This window comes from Gobius niger (assembly GCF_951799975.1).
Source record: "Gobius niger genome assembly, chromosome: 19".
Taxonomy (NCBI): domain Eukaryota; kingdom Metazoa; phylum Chordata; class Actinopteri; order Gobiiformes; family Gobiidae; genus Gobius; species Gobius niger.
The window spans coordinates 23674330-23687559 of record NC_136870.1 but is presented as its reverse complement, the minus strand read 5'-3'; the positions used below and the strand labels follow the sequence as shown (position 1 = coordinate 23687559).

At 44.6% G+C, this 13230-nt stretch overlaps 2 protein-coding genes across 2 annotated transcripts in view; one reads left to right on the top strand and one right to left on the bottom strand.

The window, feature by feature from the left end:
- The window catches only part of LOC306978588 (testican-2), a 105647-nt gene that overhangs the window by 55159 nt on the left and 37258 nt on the right, over positions 1-13230 (bottom strand). Inside the window, exon 2 of the mRNA XM_079577225.1 lies at positions 11112-11157. Coding sequence (XP_079433351.1) covers positions 11112-11157 — 46 coding nt within the window. The remainder of the gene's footprint in view (positions 1-11111; positions 11158-13230) is intronic.
- On the top strand, positions 4212-5625 carry LOC306978656 (ictacalcin-like). The gene is made up of 3 exons (XM_079577312.1): positions 4212-4330; positions 4457-4595; positions 5448-5625. Exons 2-3 carry the CDS (start codon positions 4467-4469, stop codon positions 5571-5573), a joined length of 255 nt encoding a protein of 84 aa, XP_079433438.1. The 5' UTR covers positions 4212-4330; positions 4457-4466; the 3' UTR covers positions 5574-5625.

The following is a 13230-nucleotide window of genomic DNA, read 5'->3' as shown; positions in this document are numbered from 1 at the left end:
CGTAAGGTCTCTGGTGCCTGTCGCGGCGGCAATCCCCGAACCCGGTGGTGGCGCCCGGAAGTAAGGGATGCCGTCAAGCTGAAGAAGGAGTCCTACCTGGCCTTGTTGGCTTGTGGGACTCCTGAGGCAGCTGAGAGGTACCGGCAGGCCAAGCGTGCTGCGGCTCGTGCGGTCGCGGAGGCTAAAACTCGGGTCTGGGAGGAGTTCGGGGAGGCCATGGAGGAAGACTATCGGTCGGCCTCGAAGAGATTCTGGCAAACCATCCGGCGCCTCAGGAGGGGGAAGCAGTGCTTCACCAACACTGTTTACAGTGCGGGTGGGGAGCTGCTGACCTCGACTGGGGATGTCGTCGGGCGGTGGAAGGAGTACTTCGAGGACCTCCTCAATCCCGTCGTCACGTCTTCCAATGAGGAAGCAGAGGCTGGGGACTCGGAGGTGGGCTCACCCATCACCGGGGCTGAAGTCACCAAGGTGGTGAGAAAGCTCCTTGGTGGCAAGGCTCCGGGGGTGGATGAGATTCGCCCTGAGTACCTTAAGTCTCTGGATGTTGTAGGACTGTCTTGGCTGACACGTCTCTGCAACATCGCGTGGCGGTCGGGGACAGTGCCCCTGGATTGGCAGACCGGGGTGGTGGTCCCTCTCTTTAAAAAGGGGGATCGGAGGGTGTGTTCCAATTACAGAGGAATCACCCTCCTTAGCCTCCCCGGTAAGGTCTATTCCGGGGTGCTGGAGAGGAGGATCCGGCCGATGGTTGAACCTCGGATTCAGGAGGAACAATGCGGTTTTCGTCCTGGTCGTGGCACACTGGACCAACTCTATACCCTTCATCGGGTACTCGAGGGTTCGTGGGAGTTCGCCCAACCAGTCCACATGTGTTTTGTGGATCTGGAGAAAGCGTTCGACCGCGTCCCTCGTGGTGCCCTGTGGGGGGTGCTCCGGGAGTATGGGGTCCGGGGCCCTCTGCTAAGGGCTGTCCGTTCCCTGTATGACCGCAGCAGGAGCTTGGTTCGCATTGCCGGCAGTAAGTCAGACCTGTTCCCGGTGCGTGTTGGTCTCCGCCAGGGCTGCCCTTTGTCACCGGTTCTGTTCATTACTTTTATGGACAGAATTTCTAGGCGCAGCCAGGGGCCGGAGGGTGTCCGGTTTGGGAGCCTCAGAGTCTCATCTCTGCTGTTTGCGGACGATGTTGTTCTGATGGCTTCAACGAACCGGGACCTTCAGCACGCTCTGGGGCGGTTTGCAGCCGAGTGTGTAGCGGCCGGGATGAGGATCAGCACCTCCAAATCCGAGGCCATGGTTCTCCACCGGAAAAAGGTGGTTTCCCCTCTTCAGGTCGGTGGGGAGTCCTTGCCTCAAGTGGAGGAGTTCAAGTATCTCGGGGTCTTGTTCACGAGTGAGGGACGGATGGAGCGTGAGATCGATAGACGGATCGGTGCGGCGTCAGCAGTGATGCGGTCGCTGTATCGGTCTGTCGTGGTGAAGAGGGAGCTGAGTCGGAGGGCAAAGCTCTCGATTTACCGATCGATCTACGTTCCCACCCTCACCTATGGTCATGAGATTTGGGTCATGACCGAAAGGACAAGATCGCGAATACAAGCGGCCGAAATGAGTTTCCTTCGCAGGGTGGCTGGGCGCACCCTCCGAGATCGGGTGAGGAGCTCAGTTACCCGGGAGGAGCTCGGAGTAGAGTCGCTGCTCCTTCACGTCGAAAGGAGCCAGCTGAGGTGGCTCGGGCATCTGTTTCGGATGCCTCCTGGTCGCCTCCCGCGGGAGGTGTTCCAGGCATGTCCTAGTGGGACAAGGCCTCGTGGAAGGCCCAGGACACGGTGGTGGGACTATGTCTCCGAGCTGGCCTGGTGTCGCCTCGGGGTCCCCCCAGAACAGCTGGAGGAGGTGTGTGTGGATCGGGAAGTTTGGGCATCTCTGCTGAGACTGCTGCCCCCGCGACCCGGCCCCGGATAAAGCGGAAGAAAATGGATGGATGGATGGGGGGTATTATGCAAAATTGACTTTTTCAAGCTTTACATCATCTTATTATGTCATTCCCTCATTAAAAACATGCCTGAAGTGTTGCCTTGGCACATTCACGTTTTTTTGAGTAATCTGTAAAAACTCTGATGGCGGCCATTTTAGGGATAGGTTTGCCTGAGTCCTCCTAGGAACGCCCCCATCTCCTGGAGACGAAAAATTTATGGAAAAAGTGGCAAAAATGTCACAAGAAATTGACCAAAAATGGTCGAAAAAATGACAAAAAATTGACCCCAAAAAAAAAGAAAAAAAATTGACAAAAATGTGACAAAACAATTACAAAAATGTGACAAAAAATTGACAAAAAATAACAAAAAAATGACAAAAAAGTTACAAAAATGAGTTACAAAAATGATGGGAAAAACAATCTGATGACGTGAGGAAAAAGATCCTCTCGGTTCAGGTGGGAGTTAAGAGGTTAAAGAGACAGAGGCCATTTCAAAACATTCACTACAGCCATTTTGAGAGAGCAATTTTATACAAGGCAGTTATTCTAATTTACTGCATTTACAGACCAACAGAAGGTTTTGTCATCATTGTAGTGTGATATAGACTGGTGCTACGTGAGTGAAAAAAGCATAATACCCCCTCTTTAAAGCCTAACCCAACCCAAACCCGACCGTCATGCGTGTAATCTCGGCCCGACCCTGCCCGAACTTCAGGTCGGCACGGGCCTAAAATCTTATCACTTTAACTTTAACAAGCGCTGAATTATGAACATAGTTTTCTACTAAATAAAGATACAAAGACACGGAGAGGAGCAAAATGGTTCAACAGCCCTTAAATACATAAATAACGGAGAATGCTAACATGATGCTACATGTTAGCATGGAGCTAAAGATAGCGCTAGCTACGACTGCCGTTTTTTCTACTGAACAATCTGCTGTGAGAAAATATCCATATGGGCGCCGATTTACACTTGACTTTATTTGTATGTGATAAATAAATTCATATTCATATTCATACAGAAAATTGCGTTTCTCAAAAGATTATGTTTTCCTCCCCCCGGCGAAGCCACGCCCCCTTCTATGACGAGATGCCGTCTGTCTCGCACATGCGTCGCTAAGCGTAAACAAACATGGCGGCAGCATGTCCGAAGAGCTCCTGTTTCTGGAGTAAAGAGGAGACAGAGTTTTATATTTTTACCATAAAAGAAGTAAAAGCAGTGAATATTTAAGATGGAAAGAAGCGTCATAATGTGGATTTATGCAAAACTGACGGCAACCGTTTCAAGGCGGCAGGGAGGAGTCGACCACAACACAGAGCCGGATAAAGTCGGTGAACTCCATCAGCTTCACTCTCAGAAATCGGGAAAGTCAAATCCCTTGTTTACATGACCTAATGAAGAAACCCGGCAGGCGCATACATTATATTTTTGAGCACAATACGGTGAAAATATTAAACGCATAAATATGTGGCTTTTGAATGTCGCTTTGGGCGAAATGTTTTGCTCATCCACTACATCCTGAGCTACAGCAGGAATGGGAAGTTTCTTAAAAGTCCTATATCATGCAAAATCGACTTTTTGGAGCTTTTAGCCATGTTGTTATGCTATTTCCTTATCAAAAACACCCCCAGAATGTTTTGTGGCTTCATTCACGCAGCTCTCAGTAATCCTCCTAAATCCTGCTTTCTGAGCAGCTGCTCCGCCCTCTCCTGGTGAACGACTGACCTGCTCAGTTGTGTCGTCACAGCAGAACGGAAGTGCTGGGCGTCTGTAAAGTAATGTCTTAACTCTATGCTTACGGCCTGATTTTAATTTGTAAAACAGCCTTTTCATTATTTCTGTTGTAAGAAATAAATAAAGGGGGGAATAAAAAGGATGTGCCTGAAAAAAAATTGACGAAAAGATGAAAAAAAATGACAAAAAATGACAAAAATGTGACAAAATGTGACAAAAAAATGACAAAAAATGTGATAAAAAATTGACGAAAAAATGACAAAAATGGGACAAAAAATGACAAAAAAAAGTTACAAAAATGAGTTGAATACCCAACCAAAAAATGCTGGGAAAAAAATCTGATGACGTGAGGAAAAAGATCCTCTCGGTTCAGGCGGGAGTTAAGAGGTTAAGGAACCCGACTGCAGATCCACAACAGCGGACACACGCCCCTCTCATTACAAAGGCTGCAAATATTGTCCCTTAATGCATATTTTTGACGACTATTTGAGGAGCACACGGAGGAGCAGAAGGAGGAAGTGAAGGGTGTGACTCCCATATAAAAACCCCAGCTCATCCCCTCCCTGCAAAGTTCACCATTTCAAACCAGACTTTTGCCACTACAGCAGCTCTGCAGACACGGTAAGTAACTAACAAAAAAAAAGAAAAGAAACATACGTCTTTCAAATTTCCAAACTTTATGTTTGTTTGTCGAGCATTTTGCATTTTACATAAAGATTTCTATTTTTATTTGTTTTCTGTTCTCAGTGGGATCACCATGTCAGACCTCGCCAAATCCATGGACCTTATGCGTAAGGTTTTTAAGAAGTACGCAAAGGAGGATGGAAAACTGAACAAGCAGGAGCTGACGACACTGCTCACTACTGAGTTGGGACTCCAGGCTGGGGTGAGTCGACGCCCATTCAGTCGAGGAGAGAATATGAAACACAGTCCTGGACTCAAGCCTTCTTACTGTGAGGCGGGACCTTAAGTTGTGAACTAACATTACTTGGTGGAGAAATGGGAGAAAGTTGTTATTTTTTTCTCTTCTTTGTTTCCTCCTCTGGATGCTTAAAGGTATACAGGATGATTTTCCCGAATTTTAGGAAAGAACCGCCCTCTCCACTTGAAAAATGCATATGTGCAACGCTCTACCTGCCTCCGAGGAGGAAGAATCTCCCAAAAACACTCTGGTCTTGTTTCTCTCTCATACACTTCGAAGACACTTTTTCTCTTGCGACCCTCTGCCATTTTCAAACGACTCGGTGCGTTCTGCGAGCAGCAATGAATGGCTAACAGCGTAACTCACATAGGCTTGAAAGTGCGCATGTGCAGAAATTAACAAGGGGCGAGCGCGCACGACGGCCTTACGTAGGCATATCACCAGAATGATTGACAATTAGGACCAATCGTCTTGATGATCCACCCGGAAATAGAACATCCTCCGCTATACCTTTAAAACATGTAGCCTACGGGCAATTCCAAAGATGTCGTATTTATCTATGATGCTTTGCTGTTTGTATGTATAAACCCAAACAGCTAAACAGTGACTGCACTGAAAAACTACTCCATGTTCTCAAACAATGGCAATAAATACTATTCTTATTCTGATGATCATTTTGCATATGTTTCCTTTAAACTTATCAAACTGGAACGCTCTCCTAATGACAATGTTAGAATAAAGTGTCTACACTTCCATCATGAAATAGATTGTCTTCAAATGACCATTATAAACCATGTTCTTTTTGTTTCCTTTAAGGACAAAGAGGCCAACAAAGTAATGGACAAGATGTTCAAAGACCTGGACGCCGATAAAAGTGGCTTTGTGGAATTTGTAGAATATGCAACATTTGTTGCGACTGTGTCTTGTTTTCTTGAATCATGAATCTAATGGCGATTGGCAATTTCACCATGGTTACAATAAACACATTTTGGCATTTTGTTTCCTTGTCCTTTTTAATTAATCTCCTGAAGGAACAAGAACCATGAAGCTCGCCAATGTTTTTAGTCCACACTCGTTTAACAGACTTGTAATATCTTGTCAATGCTCATTATGTCTTGGTATTGTTTGCAGTAGCAATTATTTATTATTATTCTATGATTACTACATGTGGAAAGAACTGGTTTTGGAAGTTAGTAAGTTAGGGCATGTCACAACACTTTTCTGTTACACAACACATCATTATAGGCCATCACAAAGCTCTGGTGCAATCATCAAGATCATATTTCAATAGCCTCAGAAGCAGCATAAGCGGCAGTAGTAGAATAATAGTAGTAATAGTACTGGTGGTGCAGAAACGAACCCGGACTGGATGTGGTGGACGATGGATGCCAGTGTGTTGAATCATGCTGCTCTTAACTTGGTTTGCGGTTAGTGACTAATACCGGAGACATGCAAGAGGATTTTACAATCTTCTGCGATTAAAAGAGGACAGAGCACAGACATAAGGACATTTTTTGATTTCCTATGAGGCCAGGACACAAATGAGTAAGCACAAAAGATTTGATTTGTAACACTTTTCATTCAGTGAGTCTCACAGTGCACAATTATAACTATCACGGCAGAGATACAGACTTCCTTGTGCAAAGAAAAATGTGGTCAGGAATTCTTTTGTGCCCTTTGCCATCAAGGAGTTGAATAAGTTGTGATGTTGCTCCGTCTGTAAGAATTAAACAGTGACACTGACATGGACCTAGAGCTGGTGTGTGGTTCTTCCTGAAGCAGATTCCTTCAAAGCGCTGCGTCGGAGCCTGTACAGACTGTGTACTGACAGATAACTTGTGCTCACTCCTCCCCATTTGCATGAATTACTCCATTTGAGATAAAATCCATGATGGCTGCTCAATCATGTCCTCCCACAGAACATGTTCCAAAAAAAGGACAAAAAAGCGGGAAGCCCTGCCCTCGTGGGGCGGGCGGACAACAAGGCTTCTCCCTCCCATCATTTGCTAAACACACACGTCTTAAAGGGATATTTCAGGGTTTTTGACATAAAGCCTCATTTCCTAGTTATCCAGAGTGTTGCTGATTTCTTGAGATGTTTTTTTTTTGTAATTCATGCAGTTCTTATGTTTGAAGAGTTTCGTGGCGCTAGGCTAGTGCAAGGCTAGCGCATTTCTGTGGTATCAGCTAGCCTGCATTAAAAACAGTCTGACACACTCCACAGAGCACCTGAGGGAAATCACTTGTAACACCAGACTAACCATATAAATGTCTGTGTCCATAGAATAATTTCTATAGAATAACATCCCTGCCATGAGGACCAAAGAGAAGGGCTTTCCTTGCCCAATGACTAGGGCCCGCTGCAGCCCTGGGAAGGACAAGGCTGGAAAACGGATGGGCAGAGTCAGTGAGCGGTTAGTAACCCTTAGTAAAGTGAGTTTCTGATCACTTAAATATATTTTACTTGTTATATTTTGCATATATCCCCAGCACCTCCGCCTGACTGAAGGACTTTGGCTTCTGCTCCGCCTCCTCTCACTCGCCCGGGCCTTTACAGCCTGAGGCGCTGTGTGATCCTACTCTGTCCAAGTTGCCTCTCTACTGGATCTTTATTTGGCGATATAGGCTTTATCTGACAGATAAACGCCGCATGTGCGCTTGGACGCTACTTTCTCCCGTGATGCGGTGGCGTGTATATGAGCGGTGCTTTTACTGCGTGGACTTCAGGAGTCACAGCTCTGTTCTTGGTCTGTTCTCCTCGGATTCTCATTCATGGCTCTATCTTATCAGATTTGTGTGGAGTCAGACCCTGCGCTCACAGATGCCTGGGTGCCTGTTAGCCCCGCCCACTTTCTGTAGCTGAGCGGAGGAGACGAGAGGGGAGGGGCGCACATGTTATTTTTAATATACAAATACAAATATCTAAAATAACTGATATTTTAAATCTTTTATTATTCCCCAGCGTCTCTTTGATTAAAACTGATGTAAAATACAAAGAAAAGTTTTTAATGTAAAAATATATTGGGGCTAGATGCAAGTTCGTCATTTTATACTCACTACTGCCACCTCAGGTCTTATGTGTAACTGCAGCTTCTATATTAAGCTCATGCATGACGGCACTTCGGACCCGAATTAACATCTTTTTGAGTGACAGTGCAGGATTTTACAGACAGGCAGGTCTGGGCTCATTCTACACATTAGGACATGGCTGGAACATGTAGGGGGAGGAAAGTACATCATTTTAACATTTTTAAACTCTGTATAGCCAGGGTTGTCCAAACTTTTTTCACCGAGGGCTGTATATTGACATGTATAATGCATGGAGGGCCACAGATCAGTGGTCAATGCATTCAAACATTCAACTGCGTGTATTTAAGAGAGGTTTAAACCATTCCCACACTTGTATTTAGGCTTGGAACCATAATGCTAGCTCAGTCTCACAATAAATGTTCATTTTTGAGGTTTTAATTGTGCTGAATGATTAAAATTGCCAGGAAAAATATAATCTCTGGCCATGTGTCAATAAAACAAGAAGCCTGAGGGCCACCAAAAATTGGTCAGAGGGCCGCATTTGGCCCTCGGGCCGCACTTTGGACACCCCTGCTTTAAGCAGAAAAAAATCGCAACTTTTCATCGCAACTTTTGGAAAAATGGCCCGCAATATCAGGCATTTTACACCCCAACAATCACAAAAAATGCCGGTGAAATCCTGGAGGGACTGGCTTACGCAGGAGGATGGGCTGAGACGGTGCATGGACGTCTCCACCAGAAGCTTTTATGGAAGTAGGTTTTTCCCCATTACAGCGGTGAGGATCAGCTATCTTCCCCACTGAGATGTCAAGCCGCTCATATCTCGCGAAATGGAGCGTTTTAGTGGAAGCCGTGTTGGGGAAAAAAGTCTTGAAAGCCTGATTATAGAGCTGCCAAAAGCCTCGGCGAACGTGAGAGACTCTAATGGTTCGGGACAGGTTTAAATTGACAGGAGAATGGAGGGAATTATCTTCAGTGGGATGCACGATTACTGTCATAGCTTCACATTCACCGGAGTCTAATCATCGGATAATGTGTTTTAGGGGAAAGGAGGTGTAGGAAGAAGGGACCAAACTTTTCCCACACAAGAGCGGGTTTTGTTGGTCGTTTGTGTCTGGATTAAAGAGGACTTAATCCTCTAGTAAACGTCTGTCACTCACATACAGTATTACACTAAAAGCACGAAAAAAGGAAGAAAAAAATCTGAAGAAAATCATCTCTCTAGTCGAAATGACCCTCGTCTGAGTCATCTTAAGTGCTGTGTGCCATTACAGATGCCATTTCTGTTCGGTCCCCGCACTGTCATCTCCCAGCATGCACCGGGGCTGCGGCGGAGCCTGTGGAGGTGAGAGGAGGGGGCGCTCTCAAGTCATTATCGCGGTGGCCTTTTCACAATAGCAAACGAGAGGCGGACTCAGGGTTCTGGAGCGTGAAATACAGAGTCCTCCAATGTAGATGTCGAAACAGGTGGAAATCTGGAGAGGATTTTTGGATTTTTATGTATCAGTTTATAATGACATACAGTAGTGCCTACATATAAATCATTCACAACAATAGTCATCTGTTAGCATCTTAAAGGAACAGGCCATTTTTAAATAATGAGATATAGCTTAGAGGAGTTGATGAGTAACTGTCTGGTCTTTGTGTGTGCCCTCAGTCACGCAAAACGACTAAAAATGTTGTTAGCATTTGGCCTCTCCCAGTATATTCCTATAGCTCCAAACGGGGGTGAAGTTAGAAGCGATCAAGCTCTTCCACAGGCACAAAGACCAGACAGATACGTATGAACTTGTCTAAAAAACAGTGGCCTGTTCCTTTAACCCTGCCTTAACCAAGGGCAGTTCTCCAGTTCAGCTTTAATAATAATAATAATGATGAATTAGTCTTATATAGCACTTTTACAGGCGCTCAAAGTCACTTTACAAATTCATGCATTATTTATTCACACCAAACACGGTGGTGGTAAGCTATTGTAGCCACAGCTGCCCTGGGGTAGACCGTCAGAAGCGACACAACCAGTCTGCACCATCGGCCCAGGGTTGCCAGACGTATGACAATTTTGACCCCTGGACGATCAATAATTCAAAAAAGCCCTAAATGTTAAAGGGTCTGGTTAAAGGGGCTGGATGCAAGTTGGTCATTTTATGCTCACTACTGCCACCTCAGGTCTTGTGTGTAACTGCACCTTCTATAGTAAGCTCATGCATGACGGCACTTCGGACCCGAATTAAGACCTTTTTGAGAGACAGTTCGTGATTTTTTGAACAGGTCTGAGCTCATTCTACACATTAGTACATGGCTGGGACATGTAGGGGGAGGAAAATTCTTAGTTTTAACATTTTTAACCCCTTACCTCCCACCTGAACCGAGCACATTTTCTCCAGTTTGGCTTTACCCCAGTCCAAAAGCTTCTGGAAAAAAGCTGTGAAAATAGCAACAAAACTGAGACGAAAACAATGATGGAAATGTGACAAAAAAGTGAGAAAACATTGCCAAAAAAGTAACGAAAAATTCATGAAAAAGTGGCAAAAATGTCACAAAAATGTCACCAGAAATTGACCAAAATGTGGAAAAAAATATGACAAAAAATGACAAAAATGTGATATAAAAAAATGAGAAAAAAATGACAAAATGTGACCAAAAAAATGACAAAAATGTGATAAAAATTACAAAAATGAGTTGAACACCCAACAACAAAATGATGGGGAAAAAAATCTGATGACGTGAGGAAAAAGATCCTCTCGGTACAGGCGGGAGTTAAGAGGTTAAACTCCAAATATTCCCTTTAAATGCACAGTCCCCTCTCAGCAGCGCTTTGCTTTCGCTCTGATCTGGAGTCAGACTTAGCCGCTGTATTCACGTCGGTGTAATATCTGCTGCCAGAACGCTAGCGAAAATCAGATCCAACCGTTTCAAAGGAGTTCACCCGTCCCACCTGATAACGGAGCTCAACTGTGACGGAACAGACCCTTGTACAAAACGAAAAGAGGGACGAATGAGACTGTGAGTGTGGGACGAGGCTACAATCCGGCGTGGCGTGTTTACATGCATGAGTCTCATGTATGTTCATTGACATGCACTGTCCCAACCAAATAAACAAATTAAGAAAAATTCAAAACTCGATTTATCTCAGAACACACAGAGACACAAACCCTTCTCCACTTCCCAAAGACTCTCAAAGGGGTTCAGATCTGGACTCTCTCACGTCACGCTCCCTGATCCACTCTTTCACAACGTGAGCCCGACGAATCCTAGCATTGTCATCTTGGAATATGCCTCCACCATCAGGGAAGAAAAAATCCATTGATGGAATAACCTGGATGTTCAGGTCGTTCAGCTGATCTCATTCAACCCCAGATCAGAACAGTTTGTTAAATCTACCCATGTTTTGACTGAGAAAGGAAAAGAACAATGTTTGGGCAACTCTGGGTATAAAAACATCCAACTTACTTTCATCCGAGCTCACGGTTTCCTCTGTGTTTTTAACATAGTCCTCCTGTGAATGAGAAAAGAAAGAATAAAAAGTCAAGTTTGGATGTGAGAGCCTTTCACTGAGTGGCACTGAGTTTTTGCAGATGAGGATGTGGGTGAGAAAATCACATTGTTTTGCGTATGTGCAGTTTTCAAGGTTTATTTACCATCCTATCTTATCTTATCTTATCTTATCTTATTTAAAGAGCACAATTCATAAGATGCAATTCAAAGCATCACATTTTGGATTCAAGGGCCACCGTGAACTGGCTGATTCTGCCTTACAATGAATACTCGCTTGATAAGAGTTTTCCTGATGTGTGCTGAAGGTACTGCAGTTACATTATCTCACCACTAATGCTGTGTGGCGCTGTTTATCCCCTTTCAGCGGCTCGCTTTAGTGAGTCATGGCTTTTTAACCTCTTAAACCCCGCCTGAACCGAGCACAGTTCCTCCAGTTCAGCTTTACCCAAATCCATTAGGTCCTCTGAGCCCATAGGAACAATGTAACATCTCATTTGAAAGCTAAGACCAACACAACTCATCTAAATTTATCTTTTTCATTGCGTTGTTGTCTTTTCCCCATCACTTTTTTTGTTTCATTACTTTTGTCGCTTTTCTGTTGCTCTTTTTCACTTTTTAGTTACATTTTCATCAGACATTTTGTAACTTTGAGAAAATGCGCTCGGTTAAAGCAGTACCAACTCATGCCCCTAGAGGCCATAAGCGCTACTGCAGGTGTCAAAGCATGTTTTTTTCACTCAAACCTTCTGTAAATACTGTTTAAAGTGGCATTAGCCCACAGTTAGCTTTGCCCGTTAGCCTGTTAGCTTCTTCTTCGTGATTCCATTAGTGTGTATTGGTGACTCTGACCCGGAGGCAGGAAAGCTGCACTTGTGGTTTTCTGGACAGAGACACCAGGGGGAGATGAAAGGGTTAGGGGGGTAAGGGTTAACACACCCATTAACACTTGTATTACCCCCAGAGGGATCACGGAAAGGATTTATTAAGGTAAACAATTTACTTAGTACTGCTTTAAATACTGATCTTGTATATAGTTTGTAAATACTATATACAAGACTCACATCACATGACTCACCCAGTCTTTTTAAAATGGTGACATGTCAGTAAAGGACTTTTAGCTTACTTTTTTCTTGGATCTCTTGCTTTCCTGCCGTTTACAGTCATGGTACGGGTTCAGCAACCTTTTTTTTCTGTTTAAAGGGGCTAGATGCAAGTTGGCCATTTTATACTCACTGCTGCCACCTCAGGTCATATGTGTAACTGCACCTTCTATATTAAACTTGTGCATGACAGCAATTCGGACCTAAAATAACAGTTTTTTGAGTGACTGTGCAGGATTTTAGAGGCAGTTGTGGTGAACAAGTCTGAGCTCATTCTACACCAACATGTAGGGGGAGGAAAATACATAATTTTAACATTTTTCAACTCCGTACAGTCCCTTTAAGTATACGATTCGGCCTATTCTTTCCATTAGAGCCATTTGAAGCACTCGTCTCTCTGTATTTTTCTTGGGTAATGCCAAACTGGAGAAAATGCACTCTGTTAAAGTGAGGTGAAAATAAGAGAAAAACACCTGAAATTGTTGAAATGAGACAGAGAAAGTCTAAGAGCCGAGAAAAATCATTCTTGTTCACAAAATTCTGCACTTTTAATTTTCTTATCCAAGCCAATTATAATTTGTTCCAGTGTGACTCTGAGCACCACTCGAAGAAGCCCAATTACAACCAGTGGATAGACAGTTACCAACTAAAAACACACACCCCAATTCTCGAAGCATTGTAAAAAACGTACACACTTGTTCTTGTAAATCTGTTTCTGCTTTCAAATTGCCTCCCCCGTGGTTTTGCACAGCGGTCAGAAAGAATTCAACATCCCTCCGGTCCTACACGCCGCGACCCACTTACACTCCACCCGGGACCGAGGTCTGCACCGAGAGCAGCTTCAGGCTAAGTCCGATCTTTGCGAAACTTCGGGGACTGAGCCGTAGACTCTGTGTCAGAACGAACAAGAGTCGCCCGAGGCAGAAACACGAGCTGCCGGGACGGGGGACTTGGACTGGCAGCGTTTGATTTGG

Bases quoted from the DNA above. Each gene is read 5' to 3' on its own strand.
- LOC306978656 (XM_079577312.1), top strand. From the start codon at position 4,467: ATGTCAGACCTCGCCAAATCCATGGACCTTATGCGTAAGGTTTTTAAG. The intron at 4,596-5,447 runs GTGAGTCGACGC...GTTTCCTTTAAG, and splicing joins AGTTGGGACTCCAGGCTGGG to GACAAAGAGGCCAACAAAGT.